At 35.7% G+C, this 22,376-nt stretch overlaps 2 protein-coding genes across 2 annotated transcripts in view; one reads left to right on the top strand and one right to left on the bottom strand.

Annotated features, from left to right (window-relative positions):
- On the top strand, nucleotides 1–2,388 carry LOC144442094 (kelch-like protein 24). Its single transcript, XM_078131364.1, has one exon. The coding sequence runs from the start codon at nucleotides 1–3 to the stop codon at nucleotides 1,771–1,773; it is 1,773 nt and encodes a 590-aa protein (XP_077987490.1). The 3' UTR covers nucleotides 1,774–2,388.
- A 1,737-nt stretch (nucleotides 2,389–4,125) lies between these two features.
- LOC144441944 (integral membrane protein 2B-like) overlaps nucleotides 4,126–22,376 on the bottom strand; it is a 29,248-nt gene continuing 10,997 nt past the window's right edge. Inside the window, exons 2-6 of the mRNA XM_078131211.1 lie at nucleotides 17,046–17,216; nucleotides 15,989–16,201; nucleotides 15,173–15,283; nucleotides 8,738–8,894; nucleotides 4,126–6,683 (exon numbers count right to left, since the gene is read on the bottom strand). Coding sequence (XP_077987337.1) covers nucleotides 6,562–6,683; nucleotides 8,738–8,894; nucleotides 15,173–15,283; nucleotides 15,989–16,201; nucleotides 17,046–17,216 — 774 coding nt within the window. The 3' untranslated portion in view covers nucleotides 4,126–6,561. The remainder of the gene's footprint in view (nucleotides 6,684–8,737; nucleotides 8,895–15,172; nucleotides 15,284–15,988; nucleotides 16,202–17,045; nucleotides 17,217–22,376) is intronic.

Raw genomic sequence — 22,376 nt, 5'->3', positions numbered from 1 at the left:
ATGAATGGGAAAACTGATGTTGAGGAAAGTCATGCGCTTGGATGTGAAGACAAACTGGACAGATTTTGTCTTGATTTCAGTGACATGGTCTACACCCAGAAACTGGTCAGCGGTTTCTATGACTTGTGGGAGAATGGTTTATTTACAGACGTTGTGTTGGATGTCAAAGGTCAAAAGTTCAAATGTCACCGCATTGTGTTGGTGGCAAGCAGTCCTTATTTCAGAGCAATGTTCACAGGAGGAATGAGAGAAAGTTTTCAGAAAGTCGTGGTGATAAACGCGATTGAACCTGATACAATGGAAAGGATTCTACGATTCATTTACACTGGTCGTGTCAGAATCACCAGAGGTAATGCTTTAGTACTGATACAAGCAGCTGGACTATTCCAGATAGAGACTTTGATGGAAGCATGTGCTTCATTCCTACAAGGAGAGTTAGAACCAGGCAACTGTATAGGTATTTACCTTCTTGCACTGATGTCCGTTTATACTTGCCAAACACTCACACAAGTTGCCAGAAATTTTATTCTGAAGAACTTCACAGATGTAAGTTCTGGTCCTGAATTTATTCAACTGCCCCTTGAACAGCTGAAAGATATTTTGAACGACAAAGAATTAGTTTTCCTGCGAGGAACTCATCTCATTGGTGCTGTGACAAGATGGCTCAATGCTGACATTGAATGCAGAAAGAGAAATACTAAAGAACTGTCAGATATATTGGAAAGAAGAGGAATTTATGAACTCAACGATATCAGCCAACCGCAAATCCATAGACACGAAATTGTGAAATCTGTGTATCCATCCTGGCAACCTTCATCTATGACAAACACCACTAACGATAGAAAAATCAGCCAGAGTTCCAATTATGAAGTATTTCTTTGTTTTGGGAAAGCCTGGATAAGATCACAAGGGAAATCCAAGAATGATGCCGTCAAGTGTTACGATCCCATCACGAATGAGTTTTATGGACTTAAATCTGAGCCTGGTAATGTTGCAGCTACAGAATTCAGCACTGCTTGTCAAGTCGGTGATAAAGTTATCGTTGGTTTAAGAACAGGGAAGTTCCTATCGTACACTCCAAAGAAAGGGACATGGGATGTTCTGTCAAAGTATCTGCTCACCCCACTTTGTGGACAGATGATGGTAAATCTTGACAATGACCTCTACATTTGTGGAGACAGCGGAAAGTTCCATCGTTATGACCAGGAAACAAATCTATTGGACCCTAAAGAAGACATGATATCGCCAGTGAAATCTGGTTGTGTTGTAGCTGCAGAGGGTAAAGTTTATGTCATCGGTGGCAAGATATGTGGGGACTTGTATGCACAAGGAACTACCTTGGTGCAGTGCTATGATCCCAACACAAATCAGTGGAAGCTGTGCAATCCTATACCAGACAAGTGTACAAGCGTTACTGCAGCTCTACTGAACGGACTTATCTACGTGATTGGGACAGATTGCTGTGAGCATCTGCAGTCTACAAAGAAAGTATTGCGATACAATCCGACTACAGATACATGGTGCAGGGTAGCAGACTTAAATAAAAGTCGACAGTCTAGTAGTGCTGTGGTGTGTAATGGAAAACTCTACGTCACAGGAGGGTTCAATGTCAGTCAGATTCCTGAAGACGTGCCAGTCAGAGAAATTGAATGCTATGATCCGGCCACTGATGAGTGGAGTATTGTTGATGATTTGCCAATCGACATCGCATTTCATCAGTGTGTGTCTGTACCAGTATCACAGATAAAACCAATCAATGCTACAGAAAAATAACAACCAAACAATAACCAAAAGAAAACAATGTTCAGTTATTTTCAGACTGCATAAAATGCTAAACAAAATAAATTGTACATTACTAGTCGCATATATTGTACATGTATAATAACTCCTGTTCTCACAATCTGAGCATGTATGCACTCTGATATTATATACTACAGTTGAAATCCACCACGACTTCCTTGCAGTTTTGTAACATTGCTGCAGAGGCCTGTGGCCCTGTAAGTTCAGTTTGAAAAACATGCAGGCACTGAATGTGAGAATTATACCTGCAAATATACATTTACTTCACACAGGTGCTTGTATATTCTGTGAGTAACAAACATCAGAGCAATGGATATTATAGTTCGCAGAATGCTAAAATTTCAACAATTAGTTTAGCTGACCTCGTACGTTTTGTTGTAAGCCTAAGAACTGAACTTACAACTTTGTTTTGAATGAAGATGTGTGGCCAGAACTGATTTTTTAATGTGAATTTGAAGACATTTACCCAGCTGACACTGAATTGAACGATTGAAATCACACACAACATATTTTTATTATAATGCAAAATGCTGAAATGGTGCTGGTATTTGGACAATATTAATACTGATGTAACTTTTTAGTTTATTAACTATGTGTATTTTTAAGACAATAAAGTAAGAAATATGTATACTTGCACTTTGTAGCGTAATTCATTTGATTATTCATTTGTGATGATTAAGCTAGGGGATTTTGTTTGATAAACGAATCTAATACCCCCTCCCCCTCCCTGTTCTTTCTCCACCACCACCACTACCTTCCCATTGCCATAGATTGTAGTGTAAGAAGGTCTCCAAGGAAGTTCTGTGTACCAAAAATAATTTTTTACTGAACTTGTCAGCTGTATTAAAATACAAGACATGAACAATTTGGGTATTAACCTGCCTGTACATCACCTGACATTGTTACCTGTTGTAGCAACTTCTAATCTGATAACAATGTCATAGTGATATGGACACCTGAGCTTTGCATCAGATCAAATATAGTCATGATTGTACAAGCATAAACCCAGTGTGACAGCGCCACCACATACCTTCACTTCTAAAGCTGATAGAGGGCGCACTACTAGTGATGCTGTGTGATTGCATTCAATACATGGACATGATCTGGCCTTTTAAAAGCTGAAGAGTTTTGTCATTGGAAGAAAATGATATTGGGAAGGGGCTTGCACATCGATGAGTAATTAAACCTGAGGTGTTAAGAAAATGTTCTCGGGCTCTTTGTCAGGAGAGGGGTTAAATATCTAGCTGTTCCAACAACTTGCAGTCATAAATTTGTAGAAGCATCAATGAGATAGGAATCCTTGCAAGTCTCACTATTTTACCATGTTAAATATGTTAGAGCAAAAAAGCAAACAAGGATAAAGATATATAAACAAACACAACATGGTTGTACTAGCAGATATATTTGACATTCTCTACAAATTGAGATTTTTTGTACATTAACTGATCTGTACATTAGTAGCAATACTTATCTACCATAGTTCTAGTGATGATAATAAAGACACAAAGAATTGGAAGGATATCGTCTGTAACTTTCTGTATTTACAAGTATTTTCAGAAAAATAATGTTTTTAACTTTTAATTTGTTATGAAACCCTTTGCAATATGGTGTTGAATGTATAAGCTGTCTCAAAAGTGTAAAGGTTATATGCAAAAATACACGCACGTGAGTGCCCAGACCTGGTCTATAAATTTTTGATGAAAGTGAACACCCAGAACTTGCTGTGATTAAGGTCTTAAAATCAAATTGTGCGTTTGTCAAACAAAAAAAATGTACAAAATCCAGACTGAGAGATTTGTTGTTGTGTGTACACTTGTAACTGCACACTACGAATGTGTATTGCGGGTGATTATTGAAATATCCATGTGACAAAACTTCAGACTAAACAAAAAGATGCTTCATTGTAAACATTTCACTTTTGTTGCACTCACATATTTTCTTTTTTTATCTATTAACACAATCCTGATTAACATCATGAAAGTACTGATTGAAAGCTTCATCAATACAATTGTGCATGTTCCATGACAGGTGGTAGCCAGGCAAGTATGAGAGACAAATAAATGAGAACTGTCGAGCAATAAAAACCACTCCAAGAATATAGTTCTACCTGTGCTAATATTTCAACATCACTAATTTCTCGATATAATTATCTCGTGACAATCAACTTAAACTGTTTTTCATACTATACAAAGAAAGACAAAAAGTTACAGACTTTATCCCGTTTATATTTTCTCTATATATATATTTTGTAAAATGTTAACTAACCATTTTGAAACCTTAGTTCAACTCTCCAAATTCCATTATCCAAAAAAAAATAAAAAATAATTAGCACTTTTCTGTCAGCAGTAGAAAATGAATTTTTGGCACTTTTTCCTTTTTCTTTTACAATTCTTTCCAAACTTTAAAGAATTGCAAAACATTTTCAAAAAAAATATTTGTAAGTAACAACTCACAAGAAGACACCTCCTGTTCTGCGATCTTCTTTAAGAATTCACGTTCTACTTCTGACAGAATATGCACTACTACAAACGTGTATATACATACAATGGCTACTGGTTAATACCCCTGTCACCTCTCACCATTTCAATTTTTTTTCCAACTTTGAGAAATGCACCACTTTGAAAAATAAGCTATTGTTAAGGCTTGTCTTGTTTACAATATTTAAACTTCTTCTCTTTTCACAAAATTTCAATTCAAAGAATTCCTGTTTCGATTTCATGACAAAAGTACAATTTCCGTATCAAATTGCAAAGAATGACTTGTCTTTTTACTTTTCACAAACTTTTTACAGGCCTGGTAAAATTCAACTCTTTTTACTTTTATCTGCTGTGGTTTCCACCTCAACTATTTATGTGCCATAATTTTCAATGATAGGATCATGGAACAAGGCAGCTTTGTCGAACTTTCCTAAAACCTGTTAACTCAAAATACATAAAAAATTTTGCACAAATTTGTCAAAAAATGCAAATGACAATCCTACTAACAACATATAACCTGCCTTCCTTGTACAAATATTTCGTTTCTTTAATTCTGTCACATTACAATAAACGTCAAGCAATTTTCCATATATGGTAGTTATTTGCATGCAGTACCATATATGGAAATGACAATTACCATATATGGTGATTACTGTATTACCATATATGGTAAGCATGCCATATTTGGATAGGTCAACGGGTAACATATGAATATATGGACATCATACTTATTGGGTACTTTTCTCAACATGCCTGTTTTATTTCTTTTTAGAACTAAAATATCACCACAGCAAACTTTCTTCTTGCAAATCACTTTCCATCATAAAAGATCACAAGAATTTTAAGAATATGAAATATAAAAGCTACTACTAAAATGTTTTTGTTTTTTTTTAAACGGCAAATATCATAAGAAATTCAAGAATTGAGTTGTAACCATTATACTGTTGCATAATCAGAAGGTTGTTGTAAAATCACACACAAAGCACTAAAGATGATAACTTATTTATATACTTGTTTCATTTTTTTTCTGCACAGTGCAGAATGAAGTTGTCATCTGCACTATCTTCACTATAGTAAACCTTTGATATCAAGACATCTATCTCAGTCTGCCTGTTCACTCCACACCAGGACTTCACCTCACTGAACACGTATAACATTACCTTCCCTGCACATTTCTGTATAATCTCTCTGTAAAAAGTGTTATGCTACAACACAAATACTTTCATCTTGCCTGAATACTGGTGTCGTCTGCTTCTTGATTTTTTGAAATCATTATGATCTGCATAATACTACACATTACACATGGCAAAAAATACATACCCTCATTTACACAAAAAAGCTAGCCTTTACAAGTAAGCAGCCATCATGGATTTTATCCAAACTTCCATGCAGAGTCAAACACTGTCTTGTAAATAATCCAAATAAAAACTCGCCAACCCTGTCCCCATATCTGTATGACTTTTGCATTAAACTACAGAATGATCTTTGTGTTTTTCAAGAACATTGTTGTGTTGCACACTACTTGGAAACCATTGACCTTTGACATTACTATGAACTATGGGAAAATCCAATATGGCTGTGCTCACAAATAATCAAATTAAAAGGCAACTGATATCTGTTCTGGGTTTCATGATTAAATCCATATTTTTATCTCAAATACAACCAACATATTTAGTAAATGAGTATTCCCAAAGTCATATTTAAAATTATAAAACAAAAATAACAAGCTGCAAAAAACATTTCTGAAGTACATACTGGGCTTTAGAATTGCCTTCAAGTAGATAGAGATAGTAGTGTTTGTAAGATTGTATTTAAAAATCAAGAGAAATTGATCTTCTGTTTACCAACTCTACCGGTTTACCTTCACCACAGTATGTCATATCGGGACATTATCTACATTATGACCGACAGTTGAAAATCAAAACATAACAAATCGCTTTAGTTTAAATTCTGTACAGGTGTACAAAAATAGTTTTATCAAAATATACCTAAATGCATAGCCTATTTTTGTGCTCTTCACTTGACTCACATTAGAGAAGAATCGTTCCGATTTATTTTTTGGTTATGGTTGTGTACACCTCTTTCTGATCCTTGTCAGGAAATGACAAATTCAATATGGTAAACAGAAAATCATTTTTTTTTAAAAAGAGGAAATGTAAGATAGTTATGTTGCATCGAAAGATGTGATGAATGTTGAAGGCAAATTTTTAATCCCAAGTAAACAAATTTACATATTCAAAAAATTACAATTATAACGTTATCTGAGAACCAACATCTGTCTGTTTTACTGCCAGCACAGAAAATCTTCCATGACAACCTTGCCAGTGAAGAATCCTATCTTTGTTTGCTTCTTGCATGTCAATGTCTTCTTCTCTATGTCTTCAGCACTTCTCTTGTAGATCAAATCTGAGAATGAGATGGGAAAACACATATGTTATTATTGATCAGTGAATGCTTGGATTAGTAAAATCCTGACGTTGAAGTAAAATATGACATTGGCAGGATTGGGCCATTAACTTCTTCATAAAATGATGACTTAATTATGACTACCGGGGGTAGGGCTATTCATATTCATTTTACCTCATTTAATATCATAGTGGCAATTTTAATTTTCCTACACTTGACATCACACTGGACTTATACACAGCAATATATACACAGAGACACATTACACACATACACAAAACATACCTACCTACATACATATTACATACCTACCTACCTACCTACAAATGTACCTTCCTACCTACATACATACATACATTTCTACCTACCTACCTACCTACCTACATACATACACACACACATGCATACGTACGTACATACATACATACATACATACACACACACACACACACACACACACATATTCATACATACATACATACATACATACATACATACATACACACATACATACATACACACATACATACATACATACATACACACATACATACGTACGTATGTACATGTATACATACATACATACATACATACATACACATACATACACATACATACATACATACATACATACATACATACATACATACATACATACATACATACATACACATACATACACATACAGATCATAGATCATAGATCATAGTTTTATTGCATTTCCAGGCCTCCGGCCCATTTGCAAGGAGGTTACAAAAAATTCAAAGTCGTGGTGATAAAGATTTTCTACAGTCAGTTGATGATACCTTAAAGAATTTGAATTCGTTATTTACTCCAGGTGAAGTTGACAATGATCTAAATGCTCCGATCACAGAAAATGAAATATTGGCAAGTTTGAAAAGTTTGAAATCTGGAAAGGCTCCTGGTCTTGATGGACTACCTGGTGAATTTTACAAATACTCTGTAGATATTATTATGCCTTTTCTTTCTGTCTTATTCAATTCAATTTTTGAATCGGGAAAGTGTTATGATATTATTGAACGTCTTCAGCGTAGATGGTGTAGGGTCTTTATGGGCTTACCACCTAGTGCGACTAACGAGGCAGTTGTAGGAGAGTGTGGACGCGTACCAGTTTTCGTATGGTCACTTAAACGTTGTGTTAATTTTTGGCTTAAATTAATCGAGCTACCTCACCATCGATTGCCTCGTCAAGCGTATCTTATGTTATATAATTTAGATTTAATGGGTAGACACAACTGGGTATCCTCTGTTAAAAATATTTTATATTCTTATGGGTTTGGACAAGTATGGCTTTGTCAAGAAGTAGGAAATAAGGATATCTTTATTAGCGAATTTGTAGCAAGAGCACAAGACATTTCGAAACAATTATGGTGGACTCATATACAGTCTAAACCTAAATTGCGTACATATGTAAATTTTAAGAGTTTACTTGAACCCGAGAAATATTTATTTTTGAACTGTGATTTTAAAGTACGACAGATTATGGCATGTTTTCGGTGTGCATGTTTGCCTTTAGCTATTGAAACAGGTAGACATGAGGGTATAGAAAGTACGGCTAGATTTTGTCAAATTTGTAAAAGAAATATGATTGAAGACGAGTACCATTTTTTGTTTGAATGCTTCCTTTATAATGATTTGAGATTGAAATTTATTCCAGAGAATTTCATACTGTTTCCTAACCTATGTAAATTTAACCGTCTGATGGCCTCAAAAGATGATGCTGTCCTTAGGAAACTATCAAGTTATATCTATAAGGCTTTTCAGAGACGTAAAGAAATTTTGTCTTCAAGTTAAGTGTTGATTCTAATTTTTTATAACTTTATCGTACCTCTGTATGTTTGTATGTAACTGTGCTTTGATTTCACTGTAATGTAGATCCCTTGATTTCACGCACTCTGTAACTGAAAGTCATACACATACATACATACATACATACATACATACACATATATACATACACATACATACATACAGACCTATCTCACATCTCTACATTTTGACAAGAGCAAGCAATTGTGCACCTTCCAACTCACCTTCAAAGAACTCCTCTCGTCTGATCAAGCGGTAAGTAGGAACATCCCAGCATAAATAGGAGATGAACGGACCAAACTGATCAATATCTTCAACTTCAGGGTTTAATACAACCATGGATCGTACAATGACATCGGCTTTGGGAATGTAAGATCCATCCTACAAAAAAAAGAGGGTGAAAGTGTAGAGTTATGACATCATGGGCATGTCTTTATGACAAGTAAGGGTGAAAGTGTAGAGTTATGACATCATGGGCATGTCTTTATGACAAGTAAGGGTGAAAGTGTAGAGTTATGACATCATGGGCATGTCTTTATGACAAGTAAGGGTGAAAGTGTAGAGTTATGACATCATGGGCATGTCTTTATGACAAGTAAGCCCAAAATATTTAACATGGAAGTGAGTTAGAAGAAGAAGGAAACCTGCCACACTTCACTCAGTTATTTCAATTTTAATAATTTCTTTCTTTTATATCGAATTACATCACTTTTAGCAGAGTTTGATTACAATATATGTTACAAGGGTTTCAAACATGATTTGGAAAAATACCGCCAATGGCGTTGTAGCACAACTGTACAGTTTCTAAAAATGTTTATCCATATGGTAGTCCATGCTAACAATAAGTGGCCATTTGTTGAATGGCTACCCAGTTGCCTATCCAACCATGTTGCTATCTTTACGATACATGCTATCATTTGGCTGTTACTATGGGCGTGGTCATGTTGTTAGATATATTTGCATACATTTTTGTATGTTTTCGGTCACTTGTGTATGAATTCCCGATATTATCTTTTCAATATACTTGATTATTTGGCGGTTGCTATGGGCGTGGTCTTGTTGCTAGGCATATTTACATATATCTTTTGAATGTTTATTAAATTGTCTATTAATCCTGGTTGTTATCTTTGCAATATATGTGATCATTTGGCTGTTGCTATGGGCGTGGTCTTGTTGCTAGGCAAATTTACATACATATTTTGAATGTTTATTCAATTGTCTATTAATCCCTGTTGTTATCTTTGTGAAATACACGACCATTTCGCTGTTGCTATGGGCGTGGTCATGGTTGCTAGGGTATTTACATACATTTTTTGAATGTTTACTCATTTGCCTACCAGATGATGTTGTCATTTGACCAAAATATACTGCCATTTGGTCGTTGCTAAGGGCGTGGTCATGGTTGCTAGGGCCAATTTTGTCAAAATGTTTTGATGAAAATCTGCAGAATAACACTTTCAGAAACATCTCACCAAGTTTCAGACTCAGTGACCAAATAGTTTTTGAGATATAAGTTTTTGACCAAAAATGAACATTTTTACACCTAATTTGCATATCACTCATGGACTCACTGTATGCTTAATATCTCTTCATCCATACATCCCTAGATACATTCTCATTAAATTTCAGCCCCATCTGCTCAGTACTTTTGGAATTATACATTTTTAACCAAAAAGACACCTAATTTGCATATCACTGATGGAATCATCATGTCATGAACAAATCTTACTTTACACCCCCTTCAGAATGTTCCCACAAAATTTCGCACCAATCTGCCCAGTAGTTTCTGAGTTTAAGTTTTTTGACCAAAAATCACATTTTTTTACCCAAATCACAGACCTGTGATGCGATCATTTTGATTTGAACAATTTCCCAACTAGACACCCAAGGTAATGGACCCACCAAATATCATGGCAATCGGTTCAGCAGTTTTTGACTTTAAGTTGTAATACACACACACACACACACACACACACACACACACACACACACACACACACACACACACACACACACACACAGACAGACGCCGGGCGATCCCTATAGCACTACTGAACAAGTTCAGTTGTGCTAAAAACCCCCAAAGTTTCCAGACAATTAACAGCATAGTCCAGTCAGGTTTATTTCTGCCTTTAGTACACTTGAATCAATTACTATTTTGGTATATGATACGATATGTTTAAGAGATTTACATATCGCGTAGTATCCATCAAGTGATGCTAACTGTTAACTGTCACAAATAAGCTGGTCTGTCTATAAGTCTTGACTTGAAAGTCCCAATACTTGATGCAGAGTGGACAGTGTTTGGCAGTTGGTTTCAAAGAATTGATGTGGCATAGCCGAACGACCAATCTCCATATGATTTAAGTTTATAACTTACATATCAGTGTTCTCACCTGGATAGATTGCAAGGATGACAGCTAATTTGCATATTGATTTAAATATAAATAATGATAATTTGCATATCGATTTAAATATAAATAACATGTTAATTTGCATATCGATTTGAATATAAATAACATGTTAATTTGCATACTGGTTTAAATATAAATAATATGATAATTTTCATATTGGTTTGCATGGTGATCATCATATAATATGCATGTCAACATTGGAACAAACTCACACAGGTTTATTTTAACACATGTACATTGGAGATAAGTCATTTCTCTTGATGTGAAAGTATTGTTATGATTTTGTCATTCAAAGATTACTAAAGCTCAAGGATGGTAGAACACTTTTGAAGCACGGTAGAAACCTGCCAAGCATGGCAGTCTAGATGGCAAGGACAGTGTTTACACCGTGATTTCTCTATAGTGGTGAGAACACAGCACAGCAGAAACCTGCAAAGCATGGCAGCCTAGTTGGCAAGGACGGTTTTTACACCACGATTTCTCTATAGTGGGGAGAACACTGTACATGACTATTGCCTGGCTATTTCACTGACCTGTATCAACGATATCTTTCACCTACACTCACATACAGACAAATAAAAACAAATACAAAGTGTGAAGACAAAGTGATTTTGGTATCAAAAGGTGATGTCATCACTAAGAGGTTTTCCCATAAACCCTTGCAGGAAATGATGAAAAAAACAAGCCATCGAAGATGACACAGCCCCCGCAGTGGATGTTTGAGACTTAAAGTCCTAGCCCAAAAAAAAATAAAGTGTGTTTTGGTGGGGACAAAGAAAACAGTATTGCTTTTGCAAATTGCCATGATTTGTCAATTGGATGATAATAATGTGTAACTGGTGCAGAATCACTAATGATTTTACAATCATTATCACTGTGCTGATAACTTGTTTGTGAAACAGTTCTTTGTAATTTGTCTGATTTACACACCTGTGTCATGCTATGGACTCTATATGTAGCTATCTCACAAGTGTTTTTGTGGGTTAATGTTTGTTGTTTTGTTGAATATATCTGTACCTTTTTTAAATGACGTTTTGTGACATTAATTTTAAGTACACATGACAAAGGTTGTGAAACAGTTCTTTGTAATTGGTCTGTTTTACACACCTGTGGCATGCTTTTGACGCTACATGAAGCTGTTTCACTAGTATATTGTGTTAATGTGTCTTGTTCTGTTGAATACATTTGTACTTCCTTTAAATCAGGGTTCGCGACATTAATTTTACGCGCACATGATCTTTCTGTTTTTGAGAATTTTTTTTTATTATCAACTTTAAGTGTTTGTTTCATCTTATGTTTATACTTTTCTTCAGTTGTACATGTTATGATGGCAGATGAACATATCCCATAATGTGCTGTAAGGTTAAAGGAATCACTTGGACTATTTGTTGTATAGACTAGTGTAGGAGTAATTTCAAAAGCCACACTTGCAAGAGAATCCTCAGTCAATGTTGATGTTAGTTGTCTTAAATGGGTACAGAGATCATGTATTGTCTTGAAAATGATAAGAACTGCATGTCCATCAGGCATTGAATAACCTTGATCATTTCTGCTATGAGGATCGAACAAGTGGAACCGGTCATCTTGAGTAAATAATGCCATACCATAGTCTTTCACTATAAGAATACACTGGGATGAAATTTCTAGAGCACTCTCAAATACACTCTCCATTTTATGAAATTCAATATCAGTGGTAGGAGTAAATTGTTGGATCCTGTACTGGTTTACAAGCATACAGACACAACAAAGGCACACACCTTGCACAACAGACATAAATACAATAACAAAGTTCTCAGAACCCGAGAACACTCTTCAGTTGAGGAGGTTAAAGTAGGATTTGGGCACCGTCCCAAATTAACTGCTGGTCTGAACATAGACCACTAGAGAACTAGAGAACACAAAGAGAACAAAAGCAAAGACAACAACCAAAATCTAATAAAACACATGTGATAGGACAGTACATACATAAAATAAAAGACAGGTGATAGGACAGTACATACATAAAATAAAAGACAGGTGATAGGACAGTACATACATTATTAGAAACTTGTCCTAGAACTCACTACAATATAAGGTGTACCAAGGATACAAACACTTGAAAGAACTAGAAATAGAAAGTTCAATTGTCTTAGTTTATATTTCAAATTACTGACTAGGTATTAGCAATAAAACAATCATGGGAATGTGTGTCCAACAATACAGGCAGTCTGTAGGAAGTTTTTATTCTGTGCACTACATGATCAATGTAAAATTAACAAAGATATTGTCCTTCTGCTGCGCTTGTATTCTTCACCTTTACTTGTATTATAATTATTACACCAGGATGTTGCTCCTGCTTGGAGGTGATATAGAAACAAACCCAGGTCCTCCAACACCAAAACAGACTTGCCCTGGTAAATTTGCAATTATTGGTAGTATACATCAAGGTTCACCCCAATTTTTGATTACTGAATCTGGTGCATGTCATTCATAAAAATTAATTGAAAACAATTCATTTCCCTTCATTTCTCTAAAATTTGATATCCTTTTAATTTTCATGAATGGAAAATGATTTTTCATCCAAATTTGCCGGAAATACGTACATTTTTAATGTGACGAATTTGGGCTAAGAATAACCGAATACGTTCAGTGCAAATGTGCAGTAACAAACATGGCTGCCACATTGGAGCTACCTCGTGGTACTACGATCGCGATTCACATCCAAACGTGATCATTTAGGACATAAATTTTACCATGGAACCGTACCGGAGTAGTTATTTCTAAAGAACATGTATAAATTTTAGGATTTTGTTCGTATTTATCGATACAATGCGAAAATTGCCGTGACATCGTACATCGTATGCGTACTGTATTACGTATAACGGTATACGGCCATATATACGGGAAGGCTTGGAAATTACCGGCTTGATATACCCGGCCATAGAAACTACCAACATACCGTCTTCTACTTTACGACGGTACTACATTTACTGTTTTTGTTTCGGCTACCATTGTTATAATCAAGGCGATAAATAAGTTCATAAATGATGATAGACGCAGTGTCGCTGTTCACTTCCTTCATTTAACGGCATTGAATAGAATCTCTTCTTGAAGACGTTCACACCAAAACAAACGGGCGCTGAACGCAAACAGAGGGGCGGTGCGCCCCTCAAAAACCCCTCGTGGAGAACACTGATAATGTAGGGTTAAACTTACAACGGAATCTACTGTATCGTGGAGAATGGAAGAAATTTTGTGCGAGCACTACAATTCATGAATGAAATCTAAAGCACATACGTCATCAGCCTCTTTTTGGATAACGTTGGCGATCTTGCACAATATTCTCAGATTTGGATTCACACTATTAGACATATTCATATATTAGACGAATTGGATAGGGACCAAATAATTCTCAAAAAGTACAATAAACCGTTTTCCGGCCATATTTGATGATTTTGATAAACAAATATGCATACTTGCGCTTACAACTTTCATTCAAAAGCTTTATTTACACACATACCATTTACCACAAATGTACAATTATGATTGGCACAGCATGAAATGCATTGTATGTAATGAAGTGTGCACTAGTTTTCATACAGGTACAAAGCGCATTGACAATAAAGATTAATAATTATCCAAAGCACATTGACAATAAAGAATAATAATTCTCCTTACCTTTTATCGATGCAGATATAAAAAACAAAAGTCACTCTTACAAACATCCGAATCTAATCTGAATTTGAATTCGATAATCTAAATTTGAATTCGATGATTGCAATTCTGAACCCATGTTCATACACATGGGCAATTTACTCTACAAATTATTGTTACAGACATGTGAAATATTTTAAATGTTTGTAATTCAGCTAAACCACATCGCATCCAAAAGAAAATCAGCGTGCATATGTAACTCATATCTAATTATGAATGTACCAATTTTGGAAGGAATCGGTCCATGAATGTCCGAGATATGGCTGAGGACGGACACACGCATGCATGCACGCACGGACGCACGGACGCACGCACACACGCACGGACAGAACCCAATTTATAAAGCCCCCGCCTCGGACTTCGTCCGACGGGGGCTAATAAGTGCAGCTGGGCTTCTTCACAAGATTTTAAAGTTACGCAAACTACTGTAACAATGGTTCTTTTATATCACCTACAATCATATTTTGATAGCAATTATCAATTTAAGTGTACCAAGGGAAGAAATAAGCTTGACTTTTCCTTGAATCACTATAGTTACAGAGACACACTTACCCTTATTTTCAGCAGTAAGTCTATGAAGTTTTTGGGCGGCAATACAGCAGTTGTATTCAGTTTCATGACATAGCAGTGACCTTCCAGGAGATCCTTGTATGCGGTCAGTTCCTGTCAAGACAAAGGCACAAGCACTGAGTTAATAGCCCCGTCTACACGGCACTAAAAATCCTACTTGAGGTAGGATTCAGGATAGTTTGAAGCCTGTGTAGACGCAAACGCGTCCTTAACCTGTCCTGAAACCGTCCTGACTTAGGACACCTTTGAGAGGTTTCCTGAAACCCTCCTGACTTCGTCCTATGTACTGTCAGGACGGAAGGTGCGACATCTCCGCTGTAACCTTCCTACGTGTAGACACAAATCTATCCTACCTCAGGTAGGACGACCAACGTGTAGATGGGGCTAATGTCATGAAGTCTTGAAGTTTTTTCTTTACATTTTGCAAGCCTTGCTATGTATATTCCCCATCACAAATCACAGATGTTAAAATTGTTTAATTGTTTGTTCATTCTATTCTAAACTTGACTCTTGATTATATAACTTTAAGGTTAGCTTCAATGTCCAGTGCATCACTAAGAAAATTTCTTTCTTTCACAACCACAATTTACAAATAACGTACAATTTGTTGATGCAGTGATATTTCTCTATAATAAGTACTGGTTTCCTTTCTTTCAATACGTCAGGTGAGTTAATTTTGAATAACTGAATGTCGATCGATGTCTTGTTGGCATAGCGACCAATGCAACACAACATGCATGCATGTGTTGCTTTACAAAAGTGATCAGAATGAAATTGAGAATATATGAGTCGACTCACCCTATTAAAGTCGTGCAAGATGGTTGCTGGGTTATTGTCATCAAACACTGGGACCGTTATGGTTTCCGTCATCTCTGATGTATCTACTTCTACATCTTCATCCATTCTGTACTCCACAACATCATCTTCGTACTCATTCTGTGGCATGGCAACAGCATCCTCAAAGTGGATCTCATGTTGTTTGGGGTAAGTCACACCACATCGACCAGAAAACTAGAAATAGATATGAATTTTGTGATAAGATGGTGACAGCTGTGTGTCAAAGAATGTACAGAACGTACGGATGTATGCATGCATGTACACATGTATGTATGTACATCCATCCATACGTATGAACATAACGTATGTATGTAAACTCATGTACAATTACATACATACATACATACATGCATACATACATACATACATACATACATACATATGTGTACATGTTGTGTTTATCTGTGCGTGTATGTTGGTTTATATCATGTCTGTCTCTGAGTTCATCAAAATGCTCACTGAATTATATATGCACATGCATGTTTGCATATGCATAAGCATGTACCTGCTGGTGGAATTAAGTATGGAAATGTACACATCAAATATATTTCACTCAAAGAAAAGTCAAAGATGCACTTTACTGTTAAAGACTTTAGTTTTAGTAAATTGTTATCAAAATTTACTTTAAGGGATCATAATTTAGAAATTGAGTAAGACAGAAGAAAATTTCAAAAGGTTCAAACATTCTGATTGAAGATTTTATAAAAGATGTAATACAGGTTTAGTAGATGATCACAATTTTCAGTTTATTTTAGATTTTGGATCCAGTTTATTATGTTGAAAAGTTGAATTTATTTGATGAATATGGGATAAATACTTACAAAATAGATCAACAATGTTCTTTTATGATTACAACAGAAAATTTGATGCAGATTTTTAAAAAAGTTGTTAAATAATTTCTTCCTTCTTGTTGCTGATATTTTATCTTGCTATACCCAGCATCGGTTAGTTGAGCAATAACGATACAGGTTACAGTATTTTCAAGTAGTTTGGAACTTATGTTATCACTCAAACTTACTCTGCCTTTTGTGAAGTGTTGAAACAAAAACATTCCCCCAATGACTCCTCCAGCAACCATCAAGCATGCCAAAATGCATACAAGGCATGTTGTACAAAATCCAGACTTGCGACGTGGTCGGTACACTTGTGGCGGTATTTCCTCTGGAGTACCGGCAGTACCAGCTTCTGTCTGTAAAATAAGAACAAGTTGTACAATGAAATTTAGCATGTTATCACTTCAATATCACAGCAGAAGGACTTCAGAGAGGCTTCCGAAAACCTTCCTTCTACATGTAAGTCATCAAACGCTAAAATGAATGGATGAGAAGGCCTCCCATTTGTAAACTTTGGAAGGTCTTCCCACAGCACAAAAATTGTTAGTTAGACCAGACTCTACTGATGGATAAAACCAGAAAGGCTTCTGAGAGGCTTTTACTAAGTTTTAGAAGACCTTCATTCTATTAGCCATTGAAGGCTAAAACGAATGGCTTCAAAGAAGGCCTTCCATTTTCAGTCTGAAAGGCTTCCCAAAACACAAAAAATTTGATGAACCCTTCTCATGGTTAAATTACCACAAGGGCTTCAGAGCTAGGCAGTACGCCCTCTAAGTCTAAGCCATTTGAAGCATCACTGATACACACAATTTCTAGTGACACATCAAAATTTTGTGTTCCCCTATCTCTTACTACATCATGTACATGTATGTGGTGACACACTAGAAATGCCAGTTTTTATCATTTTGACTCGCAACAACAAAATTTGGCTACCACTAGAGGGCACACTGCTTCAGAGTGGCTTTCAATGGCCTTCATTCTAAGCCACCATTTTGAAAGTACAAACATTGTATTTTAAACTATAGTCAAATCTGGATCAGTGTGAGAAACTACTTTCTAGAGTCAAATGGCAGGGACATGCACTGACTAATCAGCAAATATTTAGGTGATCATGTCATCAAGGAGAACTTTGCTGTCGTATCATAATAGTCCTACAGGAGTTTAATTGATGAGGGGGTAGGGATGGAGGTTAGGAGTGCATGCAGCAGACTTGGTACTCTGTACCAAAGAGAAACAATTTGGCACTACCGTTAAAAAAAAAGCTAGGGGGAGGGAAGGTGTGAGTAAAGCCAGATATCTGCTATACCAAGCATACAATGTTTCAGCATTTTGACATTGTCATTGGAAGGGGAGGTGTAGGGAGAGATACAGCACAGTTGGTGCATAGTCTCACCTAACCTAGAGACTTGGCTATCTGACCATGTCAAGCCAATATCCTGAATCAGATAAATATCTGGGTTAGCCTAAGAAATCGTTTTGGCACTGCTACATGTACATGTGTACATTTGTACGTCTGTAGACCATACTGGTAATCTTACATGTAGATTACTGCTAACATCCATTGGACACTAACCATTTAAATTTCTCTGACAAGCTACTACATAAAGGATTTGAACATGATACCAGTTGTTGTTACGTTACAACCAGTGACATGCAAGCATTTACAAGCAGAACTACTGCTCCAGACAGGGAAGGTACATAAACGATTATCAACACTTGGCATGTCAGCATGTTGGAACTACAGAGACTTGTATTAAATTTCCATCAGTTGATAGGAACAGTTTTATGGCTTCTTTGCAGTGTACATGAAATGCCAGGGGAACTTCAAATGAATGTGAGCTATAGTGTATAATGCTAAGAGGCCATAAAACTGTTCTTATCAAACCATGAAATGTAATACAAGTCTCTGTGCATGTACAGTTCCAACACACGCCAATTATAAATCCAATTTCTTGATTGACTTTCCCTGTTTTTAACAAGTTTGGCTTGTAAATGCTAGCTTTAAATGCCTTTCTCTAGTTGTGAAATGACAATTAGTCACACTGTGATGTCACCAGTTTTCATTTATGGCCATGCTATCATGATTAATGAGCAGTGTGCCCTCTAAGCCAATTTGACGTGCCACTGATGCATGCAATTTCTAGTGATGTACCAAAATTTGGTGTTCCTATCTCTTACTCCCGGTATGTAGTGACTCACAAGAAATGCCATTTTGACTCACAACAGCAAAATTTGGCTTGTCATTAGAGGACACTTTTAATGAGCTTACACAAGGTGTTTTGAGCGTATTTCAATTGCGCCATGGCTCAACAAGTTTCTTTTCAATTAATGCACATTTACAACATATCATGATCAAGTGATAACATACAATTTAAATTTGATAAATATCTCTACATTTATATAAATATATACACAGAATAACAGTTCAAAGTACAGGTTGCTTATAGTAACTGGTGTATTCAAACATTTGAGTGTTAATATTTAGCCCACACCTTTTGGAAGTTGATTACCAGCAATATATTCTACCTCGAAAAAATATTTTCTAGAACACTGAATTTGCCAGTCAAGAGGATATATAATATAGTCGAGAGGATATACATGTATATATCTGTTGGGTTTGAACCAGATGATCTCTTTACCCAGATCTTCAAGTTCAAACCCAATGAATAGCATCTAGACTACATACAATGTATATGACGTTACCAGCTAACTATGTCACCGAGAGTTATGAACCAATTCTTCTTTGTTCTGTGTTAGTACATTGTGTAATCTGACTTACTGTGATGTTTTGTGGCCTCTACATAAAACTCGCATCATACATCCTGTTATTTCACAACTTCAATATATTATACGGACCTGATGACAATCAGAGGTCACAAGTGATGACCTGTATTGTGACAATGGAAGGTCACACACGATAATCTCTATTGTTCAGGTAAAAGAACAGAGTACAAGTCAAATGATCTAACCACGCTTCCCTTTTATCCTGTCCAAAGGTGACCTAAGGTCTAACAAAAAAATGTGTGGTTCCGATTATACTCAATTTTAAAATAGGTGTGGTAGGTAGCTTTTTTTTTCATTTTATACACAAATGTGAGTGTCTACATTTCAGGTAGTTCTGTTTTCCATTGCTTTCCATATGGTCACTGTATTATTGGTTTCTTCACATCAGATGTACAGCCATTACAGAATACAGCTTTATATTGTATTTTTAAGTTGATGTCAGTTTCTGCATCCACTATTTATTGCGAGATTTCACAATTTTTACGATTTCATTATTTTTTTCTTGAATACATAAAAAAAAAGTTTAGGGTCGGTGTGAAAAACTAGGTGGGGCTCGGGTAACCAGAACCAAACAATTTTTGTTTTGTTTGGCCTAACAACAATTTTTTGGCACAAATCTAATACTAGTGCTTTCAGTGACATAAAATCGAACAAATTAGTATGCATTTCTGTTCTATTAAATTACCTTTCAAACATTATAGGAGTCCAACAAAAAACTGCGGAAAGTTTCACCTTTGAATAGACTTTTTACAAGGACTTTGATTCAAATGACATATTTTTGGCAATTTTACTGTACATATACACGATATTGATAATTAATTTCAGACCCATTGTCAGTGTGCAGTTTAGTTATTTATTTTTACACAATAATGGCTTGAATTTTGGACTTTGTATCACTTCACACCTGAGTCCTCAGTGGGCTTTTATAAGGAATTTGATTAAAAGGACATACACATGATAATTAATTTCAGTAACTCATTGTTCACATGCATCTTGTTTGAATTTATTTTTCATTATTTCTTTTTTGTACAGCAACTTGTCCTTTCCATGAAGCTTCACACCTCAGTGGGTTTTGTCAAGGAATTTCACAATGGCATTGTTAGCATGCAGCTTAGTATTTTTTTTTCAAAGTTTATTTTCATTATTTTATTACATTTTTACGGCCAACTGTCCTTTGGGCTAGCAAAATTTACACCTCGGCGAGTTCTTTCAAGGAATTTGATCCAGGCAGTATTTAATTTTCTTTTCAGATATTTCAGTACATGGATACGATAATTAATTTCAATGTTGGCCAATTGTCAATGTGCAATTGTTTTTTTTGTTTTTTTTGTTTAGAGTAATATAGAACAAAACGGTTTGAATTTTGGACTTATTTAACACCCAATGGGGGCTTTGACAAGGAATTTGCTTCCAGTAACTTTTAACATTTTTGACGTTCAAGTACGTGTACAGCAGCATTTATATCTACATGTACCTGTAATAACATTATACTTCCTGCTACACTATCAAAATAGAACAGGACGGCTGAATCATTGTCATGTGTCCATATAGAAATATACATGTAGCAATATGGAGTGGAAGTCATGGTGTCGACCAAGAAAACGAATGATCGTTATTTCAATGACGCACATAGGTGGTAATATTCTATTTCGGGTAATGAGAATTATCACAGACATACATGTATGAATTTACTGTATATACAGGATGTATAAGATCTATGTACATGTAGACACCCAAGCTAAGTAGGTCATTTATGATATACATGTACTACAGGTGTAAATCACCAATCAACACAGCTATTTTTATGGGTCTAAAACTATTCCATAAGTTAATTAGTATGCAAACCAAGTGTTTTAATTTTGAAACTGTCACCAAATGTTCATCATAATTTTACCATTGTTTTTTATTTGTACGATGTATTTTTTAAAAGTAACAATAAATAAACAAATCATATTATCTTTGATGCTTTACACAGTAGTGCAGTCTTGCCTTTTTTTTTAGATTTTCGATTGAAAAAAATAGATGTGCAAAGATTGGGTTTAGAGTTATAAATATGCAGAGAAAGAAAACTGGATTTTAACTTTTTTTGCCGGCTACTTTGATAGTATATCACGTACTTTGATTGTACCATTAAATTATTCATGAATATTAAATATGCAAATTAGCATGAATCTTAATTAGTGACCGGGACTGTTTTTAGGTATGATTTTCTATTGATTTCACTGGTCTAACAGACTACAAGTACAACCTTCTAAATTCTGTAGTCTACATACATGTACACGCACTCACACACGCATACACACACACACACACACACACACACACACACACACACACACACACACACACACACACACACACACACAATGCTTTGTACTGTAGGTGCCTTGAACTACTTCTAATATTGAGCCCTGGTGTGTATACTGACTGCAAGTGGGACTTAATACAATATGATACGATATCTTTTATTACCCGATCAGAAAGAAAAATGACATCACAAACGCAAAATTTATACATGCGAGGCAAAACAATCAGATCAGATAACAGTAGTCAGAATATAGCAATGCTATCATGTCTGACCCCTGGAAACAGTAAATAATAGTACAAGTTTAGGGTGTAAATAAATATACAAAATGTAGCGCTACCCTCGAGCCCCCCCCCCACCCACCCCCCCACCCCCCCACCCCCCCACACACACACACATCTCTGAGCGGCAAAGTGAAAGCAAGGCA

This window comes from Glandiceps talaboti, chromosome 11 (assembly GCF_964340395.1).
Source record: "Glandiceps talaboti chromosome 11, keGlaTala1.1, whole genome shotgun sequence".
NCBI classification, from domain to species: Eukaryota; Metazoa; Hemichordata; class Enteropneusta; family Spengelidae; genus Glandiceps; species Glandiceps talaboti.
The sequence above is the reverse complement of the archived record's forward strand: the minus strand, read 5'-3'. Positions and strand labels throughout refer to the sequence as shown.

Bases quoted from the DNA above. Each gene is read 5' to 3' on its own strand.
- LOC144442094 (XM_078131364.1), top strand. From the start codon at position 1: ATGAATGGGAAAACTGATGTTGAGGAAAGTCATGCGCTTGGATGTGAA.